This window comes from Phragmites australis, chromosome 22, assembly GCF_958298935.1.
Source record: "Phragmites australis chromosome 22, lpPhrAust1.1, whole genome shotgun sequence".
In the NCBI taxonomy this organism is placed as follows: domain Eukaryota; kingdom Viridiplantae; phylum Streptophyta; class Magnoliopsida; order Poales; family Poaceae; genus Phragmites; species Phragmites australis.
This window is the reverse complement of record NC_084942.1, coordinates 24,113,055-24,135,528: the sequence shown is the minus strand read 5'-3', so window position 1 is coordinate 24,135,528 and position 22,474 is coordinate 24,113,055. Positions and strand designations below refer to the sequence as shown.

The window sequence follows — 22,474 nt, the reverse complement described above, 5'->3', positions numbered from 1 at the left end:
AAGAAAATTGTATTGATGTTGGGATATATGAGTCGTGAGGTTGAGATGAGGTTTGGGCGGGCGTTAGGGGTGGATCGAGAATGGAGTCTTGAATGCCATAGGCCTGCCTGAATCGGTTAAGCACCGATCGTTGTTGCAGTTAGCTTTAGCACTTTTCGTGCTTATCACATGTCGCATATGTGAGCGATAAGTCAAATATCTCGTGTAGCTATGATCCTTTGGTTTGAGTGTCTCAGGTGTTATCAGTATAATAGACTTGTAAGAGGTATCTAGTTTGCTCTATTAGTAGTTCTAAATGACCATCAACACCTAGAGGCGTATGTTTCAATTAGTCGAAGCTTACTTAGGAAAGATTGACATGAGTATCACCTTGTGTGGACCTGTGTGGTCATGCAAGCCGTATGATCCTCAAGTCTTATGGTAAAGAAGTATCCTGCAGGATGTAAAAACAATTTGAATTGCTGCGCTTTCGGTTATGAGCATGCTTCTGTCCATTTGTAGCAGTCGTAGAGTCACGAATGTGGGACAATATGGTATAGTATGTTGGGTTATGGTTGAGATGGTTCTATTCATATATATGTTTATGTTGGCTCCATCACAATTGTGTTTATGATATTGCTCTCTAGATAGAAATGTGTAGTTGATTAGGTGTAGGCGCATACATACTTGAGTCAAAGCTACGTTTTGTATAAATTTATTCAATCATGTGGTCGTTTTCTTGCTAACCTCCAATTGCATGATTCTTGAAGGCGGGTTATTTATATGTACCTATTATGGATTAAGTTTTACGAGTACCTTCGTACTCACGCTGCTCTTTCAGGTGCTACCGGCGAGTAGGCGCTAGTTTTTTGCTACTTCACGCCCGCCGACGTTGGTGGCGAGCATGGGTAGGTAACTACTCGGGTGACGTTATTTCGGGGTGGAGCCTAAAGGCATATATCTCCACCTATCTTTTGTTATTTATAATTTTTTGTCTTCTATTGCGTAGTTTCTCTTTTGTCTAGTAGTTGGTCTATTTATTGTCCTCCTACTTCTCTTTTGTTGTAAATTGTTAGAAATTGTAAATACTTAAGAACTTGTAATACAATGTTAATTACTTGTTCTTTATTAAGCTTTGTTGTGATAGCATATGTTGAAAAAACATGTGTTTCGATCTTGGATACAAAACACATGTCAAGACTACCATGATGATATTCTGATTAATCATTATAGTCGTGATTAAGAAAATAACAACTTAATGATTAATTATAATACTATCTGGACGGTTCCCCCACAAACTCAGCCATGAGTGATCCAAATAGGGTGAATTCAAGGCAATTCTCCATGAAACCATTCTCTGTTTTGGCCTGAACAAAACTGCCTCCACCCTCTCTGTTCCAAGTCGTTTTAGAGGAGAAACACCCTCTCGTTCCCAAATTGCCCTGTCCTGTCTTCCGTCGCTCCCCCATCATCGCCTCTGTGTCTGCCCTGTGGCGCCTCACCATCGCAGGTGACCTCATCCTCCTTTACCTCGCGTGCCTCATGCTTCGTGGCCCGTGACCCCGCGTAGTGGTGGTTCGCCTCCACCTAAATTGGATCCGGCCGCTTCCGTCCCATTTTGTCGCTCATCGAAGTCCTACCACCTCGTTTTGCCACCGACTGCCACCCCTCTTTTTCACCCTCTCTCTTCCTCTAGATCTGTCCAGACCCTAGTTGAATCGGTGCCACCGACACCTAATCCTGTCAAGTGACAGATAAGTAGTCCCAGCTCTCTCCGCCACTCTCTCACACACATTAAAAACGATCAAAACACTTTAAAATGCATAGTAAAAAAATATAACTCCGAACATTATAAAACCAGTTTTGTTAGTTATGTGTTGACATGTTCTACATGTTAAAATTACTGGTAACCATGAAATACTAACTGAATAAACAAAAACAGCAAATCAGGACAATAGTAAATTGGTCAATTGTACCAATATCCTTTTATTCAAGAATCCGAATTCAGTCAGCTACCAGATGATTTTTAAATGTGATTCTGATTAAAAAAATGTTTTAAGAAAGAATATGAAATCAAAATATTTTTAGAAGAAATCTAGATCCTACTAAACAGGCAAGTAGAATAATAATTCTTGTACTCACTCTCATCAAGACAAAATAACGACTAAATAATTAATCATTGATTCAGGAGCTGTTACGTAATGGTAAGCACCGTGATTCACTCATTAGATACCGGAGTGAATGCTGATGAGTACAGCGACGTCGAATATAATATAACGACAGCAGATATATGCATATATACGCTCCATGCTTTTTTTTTTCATATATACGCATGTACATATACACGGCTCTAGCATAGTTCAGTTAATCAGTGCTCGATAGCGTCATGAGTAAATGATGAGAGGCTAGTGGATCCGATCGATATCACAATATCACATCGAGAGCTTGATAATTTGACGCGATGCGTCAACAGTCGTGTCATATCACAATATAGATCAATCGCTAGCTTAATTAATTTGATACCAGTAGACGGAGCGATCGATGAATTAAACAGCTATGCGTCAACAGTTTTTCTAGTTGTTGCTATTTTATTGTTGTTTTTTTTATTATAGTCTCTCAGAGCTATACTTTTATATTTTTTCTGCTATATCAATACAAATGTATACTGTCCGGTGTTATTTGTTTTAAAAAACTGACCATTTCATCGGCTACCTCATGCTATATTATTGATTGATACTCCGTTTTTAAATAGATGTAGTTTAGAACATTGATTTTGTTTTAAAATAGATGTCGCTTTAGGGTTTTAAGATGGTGTCTTACTAAAGTATCTATATTAAAGGCTATTAAAAAATAGAATTTTAATTTAATGAGTGTGGTGGATTGATGATTTATATGTGATTGATTGAATGTTAGAAAAACAATATGAGTAAATATATTATGTATAAAAAAATTTATTACAATATTGTTATGTATGTTGAAAGTTAAAACGACGTTAGAAAAGAACGAAAGTAGTAGTAACAGGAGTAGTTTTCACGCAGTTACAAACACATACTCCTATATGGATCGTAATCGATACGCATCTTAATGTAAGTACCAGCTGGGATTCTGTGAATACAAGCCAAGCTAGCCGACATGGTTAATTTGTCAGCGTGCATGTACCCGGGATATGATGAAGCGTATCGCTTTCAGGAGCAGCGTGGCCGCCGGTGCACATACTTTCAGTCAGATTCAGACCAGGAAAAACGCAATGCAACAACATGCTACTGTACCATACGTGCGGCTGGCTAGCTTCTCCGATCCTTGGCGTATCTCGTGAGATTTTTCAGCATGGAATCACAACTTCAGTTGATTTTAAGTCGGACATCTGTATGTATATACCTTTAATTTCTGGCTAGGCCTGCACTGAAGTCGAGCAACTAATTAATTAACAGGTGTTGCATGCTAACTCCAAGAGAGTAGAGAGTAGAGACCGGCCGACCAAAGAGCATGCAGCTGCTGATCGATGAGCTGCGAGCTTGTGATTAGCTAGCCAGTCCGAGTCCGTGATGGCAATGCTCAACTATTGGTACACTGAGTGCTTTAATTTGCTGCACGGGGAACGATGCATGACAGCTGAAAACGCCATGTCCATATCCATCCATCGATCGATCCATATGCTCTGCGATATGATCTAGCTGCGCTACTATCCAATCCATGGATATATCTCGATCCACAGCTAATGCTAATGCCACTGCCACTGGCGTCGATCGATCTATCTAGCTGGTGCATATGATAACTGATGGTGAGGTTTAAAAGGTTTATTAGATAGACAGGTGTTCATATCATGCAAACGCTCCGCTCCGCTATCTAGCAGCTAGCACATGACTTAACTGCGGGTTTCAAAAGGGAGCCTCTCGGCTTCCGTGCTCCTCCCGTCGGGCCTTCCGGTGAGCACCCTCCCTAGTCCCTTATCCCCTCTGCCAACGTTTTCCCTAGGCTCGGTCCTGAGTCCAGCTGCCGCCGCCGCCATGCCACTCTCCTCCTCACCGGTCACAATAGATCCACCATCTGACGGCACGATGTACCGTCCCCAAGTTTGCTTCACCACCGACCAGTCGGTAGTACAACTCTTCGTAAAACTCGTCATCACCTTCGTCTGTGTCGCCGTCCGCCGAGCCTCACGCCTTCCACTGAGGATCCCGTAAGCGTCATTCATCTAAACTCTGTTGGCAACTATCTATGTATTCAAACTCCGGCGGAGATACTCCAAAACGACGGCGAGCCGGTCCCACCCCAACATCCGTTCATTCAGAGGCCCTTCCGCTATCCCGTCGCCGCCAGCATCAGTTCCTATGGCACGAAGCTCGACGGTCTCGACATGGTCGAACCGAGCAGCGGCAGACAGAGTGTTAAGTAGGCACTAATTAGATTTTTTCTTTTTTTTAACGAACCGTGTGTTAGATGACATATTAAATTAAATTTAGATCAGATCATAGATAGTATAGATACGATATTGCCCCTGAAACCGACGGTATCTTCCTATAATTAACACGTGTCTCCTGCTTTGTAATATCTTCTGTGCCTCTACAGGTGGTTGTAGTTGGTGCAGTCTTTCTTGAAGATGTTGTATTCTACACCTTCTAGGAAGGTGTTGGTGTCCTGCTTATATTATTAATTGTAATATAACTCCTGTTTATAAAAAAAAAAAGGCCTAGCTCGAAACTGCTGGAACTCGATCACTTTACAGATAAATTAATCCTGCTCGAAGTTGATCCACCACTTTGCAACTTGGTCGATCCGTATAGTATGAGCATCCCCACTTTGCAACCTTCCTCCACCACCATCTCCATCATCGATATGTATGCATGTTCCCTTCAGTACGTACCATGCGTTGAAATTTCAATCTAAAAATTGTTGCATGAAAGAAGAAACGTTTCCTTTCAAAAAGGTTTTTGTCTTGTTAAGAAAAAGATAGATATATATATACTCGAGTTTTCAGCTCAGCATTGGGATTAGTATGCATGCGTGTAGAGATGGATATGACCCTTGCATGGTGTGGATGTAGTACCAAATGAGGAGGTCAAGCGTGAAGTAGTCTGAAAGCCGGAACCTGATCAACCTGTAATATGTTTTTGCCGAACAAGAACACCATTGCTTGGTTTGACTGTTGTAGTACTTAATTAGATATTTCCACACTGCACTGCATACTGGAGGTACGTCTGTCAGTCCAGTTGGAGTACCTGTTCGTCCACAGATATATATTAATTTCTTATTTTCAGTTGAAGCATGCACAAGCGAGCACTATACATGTATGTATGTATGTATGCTATTCTTTTTGTCACCACAACAATTACACAACACAGCGTCCTTTAATTGTTTCCTATAGCTATAGCTAGCTAATAAGAAAGAAGGTACGCTTAGTTGCACCCGCTTACCTCTTTTAACTGTTTTCTATCTACCTGAAAGTAGCGCGTCCTTTTAATTAATTTGATTTGGTACTCCGATCCAATAATAATTAATTTGGAGGACATGCACGCATATAAGTGCCTAACTTATGGACAGTCGACAGTGGAAGATATGTAGGGACTAAAAAGTGGCCGCAATCATCGATGGGAATAAGTTAGATATATAGAGTACAGACAGATCCCGGCCTTGCCCTAACTCCATTATCTTTGGTTTCTCGCGTTCCGAACACGAAAGTTCTAAAAAGCATGTGGACATCTAGCATTATATATTTATATTGAGATTCGTTTGTGTATGAATTGATAAAATAATAATAGATTAGATGATAAAATTAACGGATGGATAAATATCAAATAAAAAAAATAAACGGTCGAGATATACTATACATACACAAAGACATACAAAATTATATTTTCTATTCTGGTCACACATCTAGCTATACTATAGCTCACTCAAACCAGTATTACTGTATGCAATCTATAGTACATATCCTCCTCCTCAATTAATAATGTGGTCTCCTCGATTATTTGTGTCCACTAAAGGTATCTAAACATGCCTATATATATTTGGTGCTACCATGCATACTGAATATATTGTTTAGTATGTATGCAAGTATTTATATGTGTATATATAGTAACCAGTCCGGTCCTCGTAAACTGATACTACATCTATTCTCTTGTAGATTGTTTTAGTCTTTAGCATACAGAACAAGGTTGTAAAAAACTATTTCATGTATGATATATTTACCTCTCTTGATTTCTCTAACATTCAATTAATGTCACATAAGCCACTAATTCACCGTACTTATTGAATTAAAACTTCACTTTTCAATAACCTTTAATATAGAAACTTTAGTAAAGCACCATCTTAAAAATCTAAAATGATATTTATTTAAAAATAAAATAAAATTTCTAAAATAATATCTATTTGAGAAAGAAAGTAAGTAGATAGCTGCATCCATCATATGTACATGCAGCTAGCAAGTGTGAAATGTATCGGTACGGTGTATGAACGCGTATATGTACGTGTGATGGGAGATACGGTGCAGCAGCTACACAAAAGTTAAGTCCACGTACTATACACAGCTAAGCATGCAGTTGCTATCCGCTCGTGTCCTCATACTGTACGTGTACGTATGCGCAGATTGAGAGGAAAATAATATTGAAAAATAGACTATTTTTACGACGTCATGATATTTAGTATTGCGGTTGAGTAGCATCACGTCCTAACGATTAACGCCGTGCAAAAATATCTAGTTTCAAAAATTATTTTTATAAGGTCTATTGATAGAATATTCTTTAAAAAAATAAAAAAGTAAAAATTCCACCGCCGATGGAGCCCATGTCGACTCGACTGTTATTTATACGGCCGGCCCGGCGCCTTGTTCTCTCCTCGATCAGTTCCTACCATTGGTACTGCACTTAGCTACTAGTTGGTCCCTCATCGATCTGTCCGCTAGCTGCGTCAGATCTGAGGGAGCCAACAAGAAGAAGCACGAGGCCTCCGCCGCCGCCGCCATGGAGCTCGATACTTCAAGCAGCAAGAAGCAGCAGCTGTCCGATGACACCGGCGGCGAGCCCGAGGAGAAATACCGCGGATGGAAGGCCATGCCATACGTCATAGGTCAGTTCACTATCATCATCATCTCTTTCTCTCTCTCGCCGGTTTAATTTGTCACTGCGTATATATGTAAGTATACTAGTACTTGTCAGGCATGCATTACCTCAAGATTTGATTTTCTTTGCAGCACATGCATTACCTCAAGAAAGGGAGTAGCTAAATCTCGGCCTCCGTGCAAAATCCTTTCTTAATTTTGATCACGGAGAATTTTTTAGCAGTAGTCTTAATTTTAATTTGCGCATTAAAAATCAATTGACAGTAACAAGGGTAGATGCATGTCGACAAATACCATCCAATAATCAACACAATCAGGCCCAGCCGCCCAGATCCTGTTTGGATACAGAGTTTTTTTAGAGTTTTTAAAATAAATACCAAATACTATACTGTAGTTTTAAAATGCTAAAACATCCAAACCGGACCAGGGTCTTCCACAATTGTAGCAGAATAAAAGAAGAGCTAACTAGTATTAAACAACTAGTAGAGTATTTCTATCACCTGTAGCTATCAACTGTGGTGTCGGTGACCAGAAAGAAGAAATCAATTATTTTTAAGCAAAAAAATAAGCAGTTGAGTCCATGTGTGTCAGTGTGTGGATCCAATCCAAGCCAAGCGTGCCTACGTGGCAGCATGACTCGTCACTCGCTCGTTGACTGAATTATTGACTGCGTCTGCATGCACGGCTGCAACGCTGCACAGGGAACGAGACTTTCGAGAAGCTCGGGACGATCGGCACCACGGCGAACCTGCTGGTGTACCTCACGACGGTGTACGGCATGAAGAGCGCCAACGCCGCCACCCTCCTCAACCTCTGGGGCGGCACCGTCAACCTCGCCCCTCTCCTCGGCGCCTTCCTCAGCGACACCTACCTCGGCCGCTACGCCACCATCGCCTTCGCCTCCATCGCCTCCTTCCTCGGTATGCTCCTCCTCACCCTCACCGCCGCCGTCCCCTCCCTCCACCCGCACAACACGGGACCCTCCACCGCCCAGCTCGCCGCCCTCCTCGTATCCTTCGCGCTCCTCGCCGTCGGCGCCGGCGGCATCCGCCCCTGCAACCTCGCCTTCGGCGCCGACCAGTTCGACCCGCGCACCCCCGCGGGCCGCCGAGGAATCGCAAGCTTCTTCAACTGGTACTACTTCACCTTCACCATCGCCATGATGCTCTCCGCCACGCTCATCATCTACCTTCAGAGCAACGTCAGCTGGCCGCTCGGACTCGCCGTTCCAGCCACTCTCATGGGCCTCTCCTGCGCGCTCTTCTTCATGGGCACGCGCCTCTACGTCCGCGTCTGCCCCGAGGGCAGCCCCTTCACCAGGTTCGCCTGCGTCATCGTCGCCGCGCTCCGCAAGCGCCGCCTCCCCGCTCCCGCGTCCCCCGAGGAGCTGTTCGACCCGCCGCACAAGAGTAGCCTAGTCTCCAAGATCGCCTACACGGACCAGTTCCGCTGCCTCGATAAGGCTGCCGTGCTCGTCTCGGAGGACGAGCTCACGCCGGACGGTTCCACGCCGGTGAACCCGTGGCGCCTCTGCACGCTGCAGCAGGTGGAGGAGGTCAAGTGCTTGGCGCGCCTCATACCGGTCTGGTCGTCGGGGATCATCTACTACATCGTGCTCACCAACCTGGGCAACTACGTCGTGCTCCAGGCCATGCAGACCGACCGCCGCATCGGCCGGTCGGGGTTCCAGGTGCCCGCGGGCTCCTTCGTCGTGTTCCAGATGCTAGCGCTCACCGTGTGGATCCCCGTGTACGACCGCGTCCTGGTGCCGGCGGTGGAGCGGCTCACCAAGCGCGAGGGTGGCATCACCCTGCTCCATCGCATCGGCACGGGCATCGCGCTGTCCATCGCCACCATGCTCGTGTCGGCCGTGGTGGAGCGGCGGCGGCGCAGCGTGGCGGCATCGGGCGCGACCATGTCGTGCTTCATGCTGGTGCCCCAGCAGCTGCTGGCCGGGCTGTCGGAGGCGTTCGCGGTGATCGGGCAGGTGGAGTTCTACTACAAGCAGTTCCCGGAGAACATGCGCAGCGTCGCCGGCGCGCTGCTCTTCCTCGGGTTCGCGCTGGCCAGCTACGCGAGCGGGCTCATGATCACCGTGGTGCACCAAACGACAGGCGGGTCGGGCGGGCGGCCAGACTGGCTGGCGCAGGACCTGAACCAGGGGCGCGTCGACCTCTACTACCTGCTCATTGCAGCCATGGCCGCGGTCAACCTCGTGTACTTCGTCGCGTGCGCGCGCTGGTACAGGTTCAAGAAGTCGGCCGCCGCCGTCGCCGTCGTCGAGCTGGAGGGAAACGACAACCTCAAGGCCAACGCGACAGCGCCGCCCGTATGAATTAATTTTTACCCCTTTTTTTCCTTTTCTTCTCTTTTTAAATGAACGTGCAGCGCAGCGTATCAAGAAAAGAAAACTACTAGTAAATAGGTAGATGGAAACATGAACAGGTTGCGATCGATTCTTCCGTTCAGGAGTGATATCATATCAACATGATAGCATCTGAATTTGGGAGAAATTAATAAACGGAGAGAAAGCAAGAGCAGAAGAGATCATCATTCTAGCTGCTCTTGCGAGCATAGTTCGATTAACAGGTGTACTGGTGTATACAGAGCAGAATCATAGTTATTACAAATCAGTAAGAGAAGGTGTTGTGAGATACAAAGTGGTCTGAATTTCTAATCCGACGATAAATTCCAGACAAGGTGTACAATATAGATGCAGAGGCAGGGACAGTGTCCATCATCGGCAACATCCAGCCGCAGGGTTGCGCGTGCATGCAGAATACTAATTTACAATCCAAGAAAAGGCAGATAAATCATGATGTGTTCCCTCCTGAACAGCAGTCGATAGATATACGCGAAACGAAACTGCAGCTAGTACTAGTTTACTGCGATCAAACATGCAACAGAACCATCTAATCCTCTTGCATCCCCGAAACTTACACACATCAGTTGCCGGAACGAACCCCAAAATCCACTTACTACTGATCATAGTTCGCTGATGGCCATGACAGCCCCATCCGAAGGCTTTGAGTGTGGAACATATATAATCTCCGCATCAGGATTAATCAGCTCCCATCTGGAAATAATTAAAGGGCAACACAAAAGTAGATGCTGAGCAACTCGCTAAGATTTTGCAAACAAATACTCCATCTGCTCTAACAAATTGAAGGAAGACAAGAGTTACTTGTAGCCAACAGATAGATGATGCAGCATGATACTGAGCTGCAGCCTAGCCAGCATGTTCCCTGCGCATATCCTGTGTCCCCCTCCGAACACCTGGTACGTGCCCGGCTTTGCCGATCTCTATTTGATGTGCATTTCACTTCAGTTCAGTTCAGGAGAAAATCCAGTGGAGCAGCTAGTGAGGTGTGCTTACTTCCCATCTGTCGGGGTTGAAGCTCAGTGGATCGTCGTAGTAGTTGGGGTCCGTATGCAGCGACCTCAGCCAGACTATAACCCTCCACCCTTGAGGTATGGTATAACCTGCGTACTCGACATCTCTGAGTGCCACACGGTGCACCATTGCGGCAATGTTGGCTACTCGAAGTGTTTCTTCGACTACCTGTGACGCCAACATCAATATTGTCAACTCTTCTGATTGCTACATGGATGGAGCTCGACATAAAGTGAACGGCCAGTACCTTGGCAGTGTATTTCATCTTGGGGATGTCATCAGGGGTGATGAACTCCCCATGCTTCTGCTTGCTGATCGCCGCATTCTCCTCCTGCCGCATCCTAATGGTAAGCTTCATCTAGCTGAACAGTGAGCAGCTGAAGACAGAGTGAGTGAGTTTGGTGGCTTACTCGGAGCTTGGCCAGGGCATGTGGTGACCTGGCGAGGTGGTAGGCTGCCCACATGAGAGCAGAGGAGGTGGACTCGTACCCCGCGAGCACCAGCGACACGATGTTGTCGATCACCTCCTCGTCGCTGAGCAGCCTCCCATGCTCGTCCTCTGTCTGCATCAGCGCGCTCATCAGATCTCTCGGCTTACCCGCGGCGGCCGCGTTCTTCCTCCTCTGCAGCTCGTCCCTGAACACTGCGCTCAGCTTGTTCCGGCACTGCCGCAGCATTCAATGTCAGAATTCAGAAACCAAATAGCTTCTAGTGCTTGATTCGTGCAGTATAGTACCCTTCGAGCTCGACGAAATGCTGTGCCTGGCAGGTCGAGTGGGAACGCCCTGAGGCCACCCAGTAATCCGGAGAACCACGCATCCATCTCCTCCGTGAGCGGCGATGGCTCCATGCTCACGAACATCTCGCAGATGTTCTCGAACGTCACCTGCAATAATCGATCGATTGTCGTTAGCAATTCACGTTTACCTATGGATCCCAAATTAAAGGCAATCATCAATTGATCGCTCACTTTCTTGGCCTCCGTGGCGGCGGTGATGGTGCCCTTTTGCGCCCACGCCCGCAGCGCCGTCACGACGCGCGGCTGGACTGCGCGCGCGATGCTCCGCAGTGAGCTTGGCTGGTTGACTGCCGCGATGACGCAGGCGCGGAGCCTGGCGTGCCGGGCGCCCTCGACGCTGAGGATAGACGAGGCGCCCACCAGCTCCGGCGCGGGCCAGCGGACGCTGAAGCTTTCGGGAGACTGCAGCACGAGCTTGTTGGCCGCCGGCGAGCAGACGAGCACAGCGGGGGAGCCGAAGAGGTGCGTTCTGTACACGCCCCCCGCGCCGTACCTCTGCTTCTTGTCGTGAACGAAGCCGTCGGGGCGGCGCGCGTGCCTGAAGTAGCGCTTGAGGGAAGGGCTCTCGCCGACGAAGGGCAGACCCATGTGGCCCGGCGGGAGCCTCGCGCGGTGGCCTCGGCGGCGCCAGCGCTTGAGCGCGAAGGCGGTACAGTAGCAAGCGTCGTTGCCGTGCCATACGGCGAGCGCGAGTAGTGGGAGCAGGCAGAGGCCCAGCCACCAGCACGCCCACGCCGCCGGCTGCTGATCACCAGCAAGCATAGTCTCCATCGATCACCAGGCACTAGATATCTGATCAGCAGTGAAGTGATAACCTCCATTGCTCGCTACATTTGTGCTGCTGCAAGACTAGATCTGCCCAATAATTAACCTGTGTTGGAATACGTGTACATTTTGCTTTCTTCGAGTCATTCGCTTTTTCTACTCTAAGCAAGTAGTAATGGCTCGTTTATCACATATATGTATAGACTCGGTGGTTCATATGTTATCCTCAGTGAATAATTACTATTTTTTTAAATGATAACTGAGTAATTATTTTTTTATTTAAATCGTGTTAGATTGTTAAGGTTAGGGTTAGTATTGGACTTGTATTCTTATACCTATAAATATTAGGCATCATCGTAGGTCTGGGCATTCGGTTTTTACGAGTTTTTGGTTCAGTTTTTACGATGTTTGAAAATTTTGGTTTTCAGAATACGCAAACTGAATATGTTGTAGAATATTGGGAAAATGCCAATTTTGGTTTTCGCCGCTGTTGCAGTCTCCGCTGACTAGCTCGCCTGCTTGGGTGGGTGACATTCAATCTTGGGCACACCTGCTGGGCGGGCAGCGTCCGATGGCAGGCTCATCTGCTTGGGCGATGGGTGGTCATGGGCATAGCAGCACAGGGGTTGGGTAGGCGGCATTCGGCGGTAGGCGACGTGGGTTAGGTGGTTAGCGGGTGAGTGGGTAACTCAGACGGCTAGTCGCGGATAGGGTGGGGGGTGGGTCGCTTAGGCAGGTTGATCGTCAGGGGGGGTGGCTAAGAGTCTGAGACAGTGAGGCATCGGTGGCGTGGATGTGGAATTGGTCTTCGGGTGGTTTAGCTTTTGACAACTGACAACAAAGCCGACCCTCAATAGCACGGAAACAGGAACTGAACATCGAAAAAATCAACAATTTTGGTGGTTCAATAACGGTTTAGTTTGTTTCTTCGGCACTGAGTTCTTTTTGTCTAGGCCTCCACCATCGTTGTAAGCAAGAATGACATAGAGGCGAGGTCGTGCACAGTGATGTCAATGATGCCAATGTACTCTAACAATCTTGGTTGATCTTGTGTTTGGCTTTGCAATCTTGGTTGTGTTTTCGCGTACTCTAACAAGTGGTACCAGAGCTATAGAGAAAGATCACGTGAAGGCACGAGGAGATGTTCCACACCACGTAAAGCTTACACAGTCCATGGGCTGGACAAGGCACAATGTGGAGCATGGTGGCTGTTGTTCGATAGGGGTCGATCAAACGTGACGGTCAGGTTTGACGGTGTGGCTAGAAGACATCACGAACGAGTGTGGTGACTTCGATTCGCGATCTAATTGATAGGCGATCAATCTAGATCAGAATAGCTATTGCTGCTCAAGGTGGAGCAACAACAGCGGTGGCGAACACCATGGTGAACTCAAAGGTTGATGGAGGTGTTCAAGGGGTTCGACTTGTACATCGGTCACGATGATAGGGCATGGACAGCGATGTCATGAAGATGGCCTCGCGAGTGGTGAGGTGAGCTTACGGACAACACAGGTCTGTTGGATCGAGGCTTGTGCGTACGGAAGTAGAGGCATTTGTGTGGGACTGGGTGTTGGCTCCTGGTGCGGTCATCGTGCGTGCGACATGTGGGTCGAGGGCACAGGACTAAGTCCTAGTCGAACTCGACTGGTGCTAAAGGTGGAGGGTGCACTGGCAACGAGCGTGCCACAAGTGTGCAGGCACAGGAGGACAGGTCTATTGAGGCCTAGGCGGGCACTTAGTAGGAGGGCCCATGTGGCTGTGACGTCTTGGCTGGATGGTCCGATGTGGCCAGTAGCTAATGGCTCAGAACTGTAGGCCTAGCTTGGCAGCTAGGCATTGTGCCAGGTCGTGGGTTGTAGGTGTAGGTGGGAGAGGTCTGACCACATGCACAATGCAGTTTGTTGAGATGATGCTGTTCTGGCCCACGTGGGAGAGGTCAGGGCACGTGCGGCTAGAGATAACAGTCCAGGTGGGCAACGTGCGCATGGAGAAAACCTGTTCCACCGATGGCTGAAGGTCCATAAGACGAGTTGATTTTGGTCTGTAACCAACTCAGCAAAATAAATAGTGTCATGGGGAATAGAGCCAAAAATAGGAATAGAACAAATAGAGGTAGGGAGAGTCCATGAGATTGCAAGAAAATTGCTATCGGGTTGTTCATGAATCGGTGCTTGTGACGGTTGACGGCGAACAGCGAGCGACGATCGAGCTGGATGGCTTCATCATGTGCGAGTGGCATGATTATCGATGAAGCTTGAGAGTGGTGGATGTGCATAGATGATGCACGAGGTGGCATGAGCGTGACTCATTGCATGCGCGGCGGCGCGTCCAGGCGATGCGTGGGACGAGAGTGCGACGACGCGCTTGGCGCACGTGAGGTGCGCATGAGCGAAGGAATTCAGCTATATGCGGCAATAGGCAGATGGCGTTGAAATTTGAGGGACAAATTCTAACGGGACTAGCAATTTCGGGTTGTGGTAGACGAAATTTAAGGACATGCTAGCACAACAAGGTATACTGAAGGCTCTACGGGAGTCAAAGCCGGCCACGGTAGATGATGACAAGTGGGAGGAGATACAAGACCAAGTGACGGCGACAATCAGGCTATGTCTCATCAATCATATCATGTACCATGTCATGGATGAGTTATCACCTAAGAAGATTTTGGATAAATTGGCTGATTATTTCATGTCCAAAACATTGACCCAGAAGCTATATCTGAAGCAAAAATTGTATGGCTTGAAGATGCAGTAAGGGACGAATCTTGTTGAGCATATACATGCCTTCAATCAAGTTGTAGTTGACCTTGTGAAGGTGAAGGTGACAATTGATGATGAAGATAAGATGATTATTCTTCTGTGTTCCTTGCCAATGCCTTATGAGCACTTGATATCACTACATTGACATATGACAAAGAAGCAATTAAAGTGGTTGATATCATTGTGGTGTTATTTGCTCGTGACCAAAGGAAGGGGCTACAATGCTATAAGTGCAAGGATTGGGGATATGTAAGGAAAGATTATCTGGATTTGAAGAAGGGCATGGAAAATAACACGATTTCCAAGAAAAATGACTCTGAGAGTGAAAATGATCTTCTCGTACTATCGAGTGAAAAGTCTTGTGGTGAAAAAACATGGCTGTTAGATTCTGCAAGTTCATATCATACAACATCTAAGAAGGTGTGGTTCTCTTTATACATTGAGGGTGATCTTAGTCTTGCTCACTTGGGAGATAACACAGGGTACCGTATCATTGGAGTTGGCAACATCAGGTTAAAGATGTATGATGGACAATAGGCGCTACTTGAGGGTGTGCGGCATGTGCCGGGACTCAGGAGGAACTTGACCTTGCTTGGAATGTTGCATGAAGAATGTTGGTTGTATCAGATGAGGCTAGATAAGAAGACTTTAAAGGTGATGTATGATGGCTAGACTTTGATAATAGGTGAGAAGATAGAAGCTCGTCGGTACAAAACTGAAGGGTAAAGTTGTGAAGGAGGGCGCTGCAAACTTTATGGTATTCAGTCCTGGCGGCGAGGCATCCTCGCGCGGGTTAGGGTTGTTCAAGGTGAGCAACAGAGTTGGATGACTCAATTTTGCATACACGGAGGTTCGCACATGATGGCTTCAAGGTGGCGACATATTCGCTAAGATGGAGTTTGTTGGAATACATGTCGAATATGTATACGGTTAGGTTACGTATTAGAGTTGTATTAGGTAGTTAGGGATATAGTTTGTGTCGAACTTTCTATAAATATTAGGTACCACAGTTATAACTGAGAACGACATACAGGTCAGGGCAAGAGGCGGCGGTGGCTAGGTGCGCACATTGGACGCAATTGTGTCCATGACGCCGATATATTGTTGATCAATATTGGGGAGGAGCACCCGTAGTTATGCTTCGAGAATAGAGACAGATAGTTAAACCTCATTAAGAAATATCATATCTTGGTTTAACTGATCTTATGTTTGACTTTTTTTAGGTTGGTTGTGCTTCCGTGTACTAACACAGCCCACGGCCATGTATTATGTATCTATTATACGGTTGATCATTAGACTAGCTAGGATACTTACTATATGATGCACACTATGTTGGACACGTACTATATTATTATCGCAAGAAAAGAAAAGAAAAGAAAACTAAAGAGAAGCTAACATGTGACTGCGAGCCAATATATTCTTGTTCTTGTTCATATTATTATATCCTATCCTTGTGGGGTTCATCTTGTAATTGCACCTTTGGTTGGTGGCGACGAGCAAAGATCCATCTCTCTTTGTTTTGTTTTATTTTTGTCTTGGCATGCATGAGTCCGGTCGCAAGCTGGCCCATGTTCTAAGGAAAATAATACTCCAGCAGTGCAGCTCAGTTCGTCAAGGACGTTGGTGGATCACTCCGATGCTCACACATAGACATAAATAGGCACAGGCACAGGTTTTCAAACCAGTCCCATGGAAGGAAGATGCTGAACCTGAACGCAACGGCTAGTTGAGCATTTCAGGGCTTGGATTGGATGCCGTGCTCAGATGTTGAGCTCCCCACCGTCCCGACAACCTCCACCCGATCCAGTAATTGAGCTGCTGCGCTGCATTCCAATTCCAATTCCAAATCCAAACCAAACCAATTCATCTCTCGCCGCAAGTCGTTTTTGACATTCCACAGCCCCCTTTAGCCATCTTTTTCGAGCTAAACTGTACGGTCTTTTGATTAAAAAAGAAGAAGAACTCATAAAAGATGATGGAGAACAAGATTTTGACCACAATGATAAATCACATCATATACTAGCAAAAGCATAAAAGATTTTCAATATTACTACTATTATTACTACCAATAGTGATAAGATCATGCATAACAGATTCCCTTCGCGACCTAAAATCTCTTCGTAAAAGGATTTTCGTTTACTTTAACGTTCCAACAATTTTTCTTCACAAATAGATTTTTAAGTTCATTCACTTCAGAATAGGATTCTTTCTCCTTTAATTTTACAAATATTTTTAAAAAGAAATTGTTGAAGATAAGAAAAAAAGAACGGAAAACAGACTAAAAAAACAAAATAAAAGAAAAATAGTTGTGGATGATCTAATAAAAGATTTAGTATTTAAATTCTCTATCTAGCAGCTTCCCTGTTTCTCCACCCCTTACCCTGCCCTGTCAGACATTTCGGAATGCAACACCTCTCAGCCTCTCACTGACGTTGCAGGTGGACCCCAGCCGTCAGGTCAGCCTGGTACAAAGCCGTCAGAGCTCACACATGATTAAAGGCACTCATCAGCTGCGGCTGCGGCTGCTGCTGCACTTCACTCACTCTTCTCTCCCCTTCAAAAGAAGAAAGCTCCACTCCCGGAGTGAGCCACCACCATGGACAAGAATGGGAGGCAAGCTGTGGGCCTGCGCGCCGCCGTCGTCGCCATGGCCGCACTCCTCTGCTCCACGGCCTCCATGGCCCTCACTCCGGACGGTACATTTCCGCTTCCGCTTCAATCCGTCTCTAGTCTCGCAATACAATCCCCTTACCAAGGTTTGCTTCTTTCTCCGTTTCTTGCTTGCAGGCGAGGCGTTGCTTGACCTCAGGCTGGCCTTCAACGCCACCAGCCAGAGGCTCACCAGCTGGACGCCATCCGACCCAAACCCCTGCGGCTGGGAGGGCATCTCTTGCTCCGTCCCTGACCTCAGGGTCCAATCCATGTGTGTTCTTTGCCGTCTCCTTCAGCTGATCTGCATTCCTTGCTCTTATTCTTTCCCCTTTTCTTTTCTTTACTTCTTTTTGTCTCGAGTGTTTGAATGAAATATTTGATGGCTCGGCTACCAATGTCTTCTTCTTCGATTCCTTGCCGCTGAAAAGTAATATGCGTGCTCTTTTGGGTGCAGTAATCTCCCTTACATGCAGCTTGGGGGCATCATTTCACCCAGCATTGGAAAGCTCGACAAGCTGCAGAGACTGTAAGATTTTCTTCACCATTTTTAGAGCCAAATGTTTTTAACCCTTTATCTGCTGGATGCTGCAAGCTCTAATACCAACTACATTGTCTTTTCGTTTTTGTGCTTGTGTATGCATTTGTGCCCGTGGATGGACCTTCTCCCCCTTCAGAGCTCTGCACCAGAACAGCTTGCATGGCCCAATCCCTGCAGAGATCAAGAACTGCACCGAGCTCAGGGCAATGTGCGCTGTGATCTAGTTAACATTATCTTAGTTTCGTAGATTTGTTCAGTATAATTGGTCAGGCTGTTCAAATGATTGTCCTTTTGTTTTGTTGACTGTGTATTTAGTTATCTGAGAGCTAACTACCTACAAGGAGGTATCCCTTCAGAGATTGGAGAGCTCGTCCACCTCACAATCTTGTATGTTCTTCACACTACTATCTTTAATCGATTACTGGTCCTGTTTCGATATTCCGTTGGTCTAATGCGTGTTAAATGCAGGGACTTGTCCAGCAATCTGTTGAGGGGCACAATACCGGCGTCAATTGGAAGCCTTACTCACCTTCGCTCTCTGTAAGTTTTTGGGTGTAACCGTTGTTGGCCCCTTGTTTAAATTGGGTTTTGTAAGGATTTGAGAACATAATGCTGATGTAAAAGTGAACTAAGTACTAACAGCACACATTTGCATTGTTGCAGTAATCTGTCCACCAATTTCTTCTCCGGAGAGATCCCAAATGTTGGTGTCCTTGGAACATTCAAAAGCAGCTCGTAAGATTTTGCGCCATGTCCCCTTATCCCTTCTTTAGTGTGTTCTTATTCATGACGTGGCCCGATTTTAGGTTGCAAGTTGACATTTTGCAGTAGACCAGTAGTAAAAGAACACGTATTTAATGTTGTAGTGCGTTTGATCACATGATTCAATGTCAAATGCAGGTTTGTCGGAAATCTGGAGCTCTGTGGGCTGCCCATCCAGAAAGCTTGCCGCGGAACCCTTGGGTTTCCTGCTGTGCTGCCGCATTCTGATCCCCTCTCCTCATCTGGCAAGTATTCCATTTCAAGTTGATCGCATGTTGGAACTCCTTTTCCCAGTTTTATGACTTTTTAGTGCAATGCAATGTGTGTGACTAGCAGCTGATGTTGTCATTTAATTGTTGTGTAATAGGTGTTTCTCCGATCAACAACAACAAAACATCGCATTTTCTGAATGGCATTGTGATCGGTTCAATGTCGACCTTGGCTCTTACCTTGATCGCAGTGCTCGGCTTCCTATGGATTTGCTTGCTGTCCAGGAAGAAAAGCATTGGTGGAAATTATGTAAAGATGGACAAGCAAACTGTTCCGGATGGTAATAAATTAATGCCATTTGCCGTCAATTATTACAATTTTTCCTGACTGACTAAATGAAAACTATTTGTTATATGTGGTGTCCTAACTTAGGTGCAAAGCTTGTGACATACCAGTGGAACCTTCCATATTCATCAAGTGAGATCATTAGAAGGCTGGAGCTGCTTGATGAAGAGGATGTGGTTGGCTGTGGGGGGTTTGGTACAGTGTACAAAATGGTGATGGATGATGGCACAGCATTTGCCGTCAAGAGGATTGACCTCAACCGTGAAGGGCGCGACCAGACCTTCGAGAAGGAGCTCGAGATTCTGGGCAGCATTAGGCACATCAATCTTGTCAACCTCCGAGGCTACTGCCGGCTCCAAACAGCCAAGCTACTCATATATGATTTCGTTGAGCTGGGCAGCTTGGATTGCTACCTTCATGGTAAGCATGCGTACCATCTTACAAATCACCATAATTACAATTTTCAACTTGTGCAATGCCTTAATACCTGATGCCTACACGCCGTGTTGCTGATGGCAGGATATGCACAGGAGGACCAGCCATTGAACTGGAATGCACGAATGAAAATTGCTCTAGGCTCCGCTCGAGGTCTGGCATATTTGCACCACGATTGCTCACCCGGGATTGTCCACAGGGACATCAAATCCAGTAATATCCTTCTGGATATAAGTTTGGAGCCTCGTGTATCTGATTTTGGCCTTGCAAGGCTGCTTGTGGACAATGCTGCCCATGTTACCACTGTTGTGGCGGGCACCTTTGGATACTTAGCACCAGGTACTTCTCTTGCTAGTCAGACATTACCGGCTAGATCTTTACTCTGGAAAATCTTCTATTCTGCACTACAATTAGAATTGCACAATAAGAGGTGACATCCGAAAGGTACTATTTGTACTGAAACACAACCATATTTTTCCGAATAAGTTAAAACAAGACTACTAAAACAAATATGTTTCATTCAACAAATTGTAGAATTCCAGCTTTACTCCTTCAGTAGTAGAATTTTTAATTTCTAGTTAGCTGTACTAGACATGAATTGAGATACGCCATGTCATGTTTTGTAACAAAGAGAAGGTTATAACTCCCAATTTGGAGCTGCTCAAATTCATGCTAATATAGGTTGCTTTGACTTTGGTGACAGAGTACTTGCAAAATGGCCATGCTACTGAGAAATCAGACGTGTATAGCTTTGGAGTGCTTTTGCTGGAGCTGGTGACTGGAAAGAGGCCGACTGATTCATGCTTCATCAAGAAGGGACTGAACATTGTTGGCTGGGTAATTGCTCTCTCTCTCTCTCTCTCTCTCTCTCTCTCTCTCTCTCCCCCCTACCTTATTATTTAGCAATGACCAAAAGTCATCTGAATTCTCTGGGGGATTTTTCTTCTTTTTGCAGCTGAACACGCTAACGGGGGAGCATCGGTTGGAGGACATCATCGACGAGAGATGCGGTGAAGTGGAAGTGGATGCGGTGGAAGCGATCCTTGACATCGCTGCAATGTGCACCGATGCAGACCCAGGCCAGCGGCCGTCGATGAGCGCTGTGTTGAAGATGCTGGAGGAGGAGATCCTGTCTCCCTGCATGAGCGAGCTGTGTTACGAGCAGCACTTGGAGCTCTGAGTGAGTGTGCTAGACTGACTAGGGGGCATGACATGATGAGAGTAGGGAGAAGTTTTGTAGATACATGCATGATGGCTGGACAACCATTCCATGTTGGCTCGATTCTGTGCTCGACAACCGAAGTGGTTCTTGGCACCGAACTGGATCGGTGTGTTTTTGTGTACATAGAGACATTTCTGTTTGTTTTGCCTGTTGTCTTTGCTTCTGCGGCCATTGGCTGCATCAGTTGAGTTCCAGATACTCCAGTCATGCAGACCTGCACAGATGGATCGAGCACAGTGCTCCAAGAAAATAGATCCGGTTTTAAAATAATAAATCAGATGTATTCTATATATATATATATATATATATATATATTATGATCAAGTTTTATACCAGCGATGACTTTATAAGTGATATATAACAGTGTCATTAAACGATAAAATTCATTACAAAAGAACTCGTAGGTTTAAAAAAATACTAAGATAATTTTTAGCACTAGCGGGTTCTGTATTTATCCACATGTGTTGTTCGGGGGAGCGCTAGTCTAAAATATGGTCTTCAAGTTGAAATCTCTCTTCATCTAAAACTCAGCTCTATCGGTCGAGATGTTCTCAAAGTCCTCACCTTCGGAGCAGCATTAAAAGATTGGCAGAAGGCAAGCGTAAGTACATAGAATACTCAGTAAATGTAGTAAAAACATGATATTAATGTTTAAGGCAAAAAAGTCATAACTCATATTTACTGCATTTATGCCATCTTATTATAGGACTCAAAAAGGACTTAGCAATCCTATTTACTAGGTGTGCCGACACCATCATTAAAGAAACAGCTCATCGGATTCCATCCGACTACCAGACTCATCAGATATCCCATATCCGACTACCAATTCATCGGGTACCACCACCCGACTACCCAAAACCAATCATCCAAGATCCCCACTAATCATGAAGAAGTCTAAGCCCGCTCTTGACCGTGAGCACAGCTGATCGATCAGTTTTATGCTCTGCAAAGGTGTCACATTCCAAATTCTATAATCGCGTGATTAAGCTTAATCATGCATCATTAGCGTCATAATTAATTTTGAGGTAAATTATTTTGGTGCACTAGAGCACTTCGTTTGAAATCAATTGGATGAGAAAAAGAAATTCGGAAGAGAAAAGAATTAAATTCCCAATTAAAACAGACCTCTTTCTCTCTAACATGTGGGACCCACCCAGCACCACACCTCCTCCACTCCAAAGGGGCAGCCCACTTGCCCCCCTCTCTCTCTCCTCCTCACTCTCCCTCACATCCCCACCCGAGCTCCCTCTCCCTCTCACTCCCCTCTCAAGCACTCTCTCCCTTTCTCCCTCAAATCCGCGCTCTAGGAGCCGAATCAAGGTGAGCATGTGGTACCATTGCGATCACGAGCTCGTAAGCTATCCATCCCTGCAATTCATTTTCATTTTCCCAGAGGATTTGAGCCGAATTTTGTGTCTCTTGGTGTTTAGGGTGGAAACGTGAAGAACACCGGGTTTTTCATCTTCCGAGCCTTTCCTCCTTCAACCAACGGTCCTCAACCACCGGGTTATACATTGATACTATTGTGGTTACAGTTTCATATGATCAGTTGATAGT

At 45.8% G+C, this 22,474-nt stretch overlaps 3 protein-coding genes across 4 annotated transcripts; 2 read left to right on the top strand and 1 right to left on the bottom strand.

Moving 5' to 3' along the window:
• Positions 1 to 6,804: 6,804 nt before the first annotated feature.
• LOC133904725 (protein NRT1/ PTR FAMILY 2.11-like) lies at positions 6,805 to 9,622 on the top strand. 2 transcript variants are annotated; one of them, XM_062346230.1, is made up of 2 exons: positions 6,805 to 7,044; positions 7,738 to 9,622. In XM_062346230.1, exons 1-2 carry the CDS (start codon positions 6,939 to 6,941, stop codon positions 9,369 to 9,371), a joined length of 1,740 nt encoding a protein of 579 aa, XP_062202214.1. In that variant the 5' UTR covers positions 6,805 to 6,938; the 3' UTR covers positions 9,372 to 9,622. The 2 variants fall into 2 exon arrangements, with proteins under 2 accessions (XP_062202214.1, XP_062202215.1); XM_062346231.1 differs by having other exon boundaries at positions 6,819 to 7,044; positions 7,169 to 9,622.
• LOC133904726 (ent-kaurenoic acid oxidase 1-like) lies at positions 9,574 to 12,177 on the bottom strand. The gene is made up of 7 exons (XM_062346232.1): positions 11,401 to 12,177; positions 11,167 to 11,316; positions 10,841 to 11,095; positions 10,678 to 10,761; positions 10,413 to 10,598; positions 10,221 to 10,339; positions 9,574 to 10,112 (listed from the first exon to the last, which is right to left on the bottom strand). The coding sequence occupies exons 1-7, from the start codon at positions 11,998 to 12,000 to the stop codon at positions 10,022 to 10,024; spliced, it is 1,485 nt and encodes a 494-aa protein (XP_062202216.1). The 5' UTR covers positions 12,001 to 12,177; the 3' UTR covers positions 9,574 to 10,021.
• Positions 12,178 to 17,249: 5,072 nt separating this feature from the next.
• Positions 17,250 to 21,111, top strand: LOC133904267 (LRR receptor-like serine/threonine-protein kinase FEI 1). The gene is made up of 13 exons (XM_062345726.1): positions 17,250 to 17,449; positions 17,541 to 17,676; positions 17,860 to 17,931; positions 18,080 to 18,151; positions 18,259 to 18,330; positions 18,412 to 18,483; positions 18,607 to 18,678; positions 18,844 to 18,950; positions 19,073 to 19,255; positions 19,348 to 19,680; positions 19,780 to 20,034; positions 20,399 to 20,532; positions 20,651 to 21,111. Exons 1-13 carry the CDS (start codon positions 17,350 to 17,352, stop codon positions 20,873 to 20,875), a joined length of 1,833 nt encoding a protein of 610 aa, XP_062201710.1. The 5' UTR covers positions 17,250 to 17,349; the 3' UTR covers positions 20,876 to 21,111.
• The last annotated feature ends 1,363 nt before the right edge of the window (positions 21,112 to 22,474 follow it).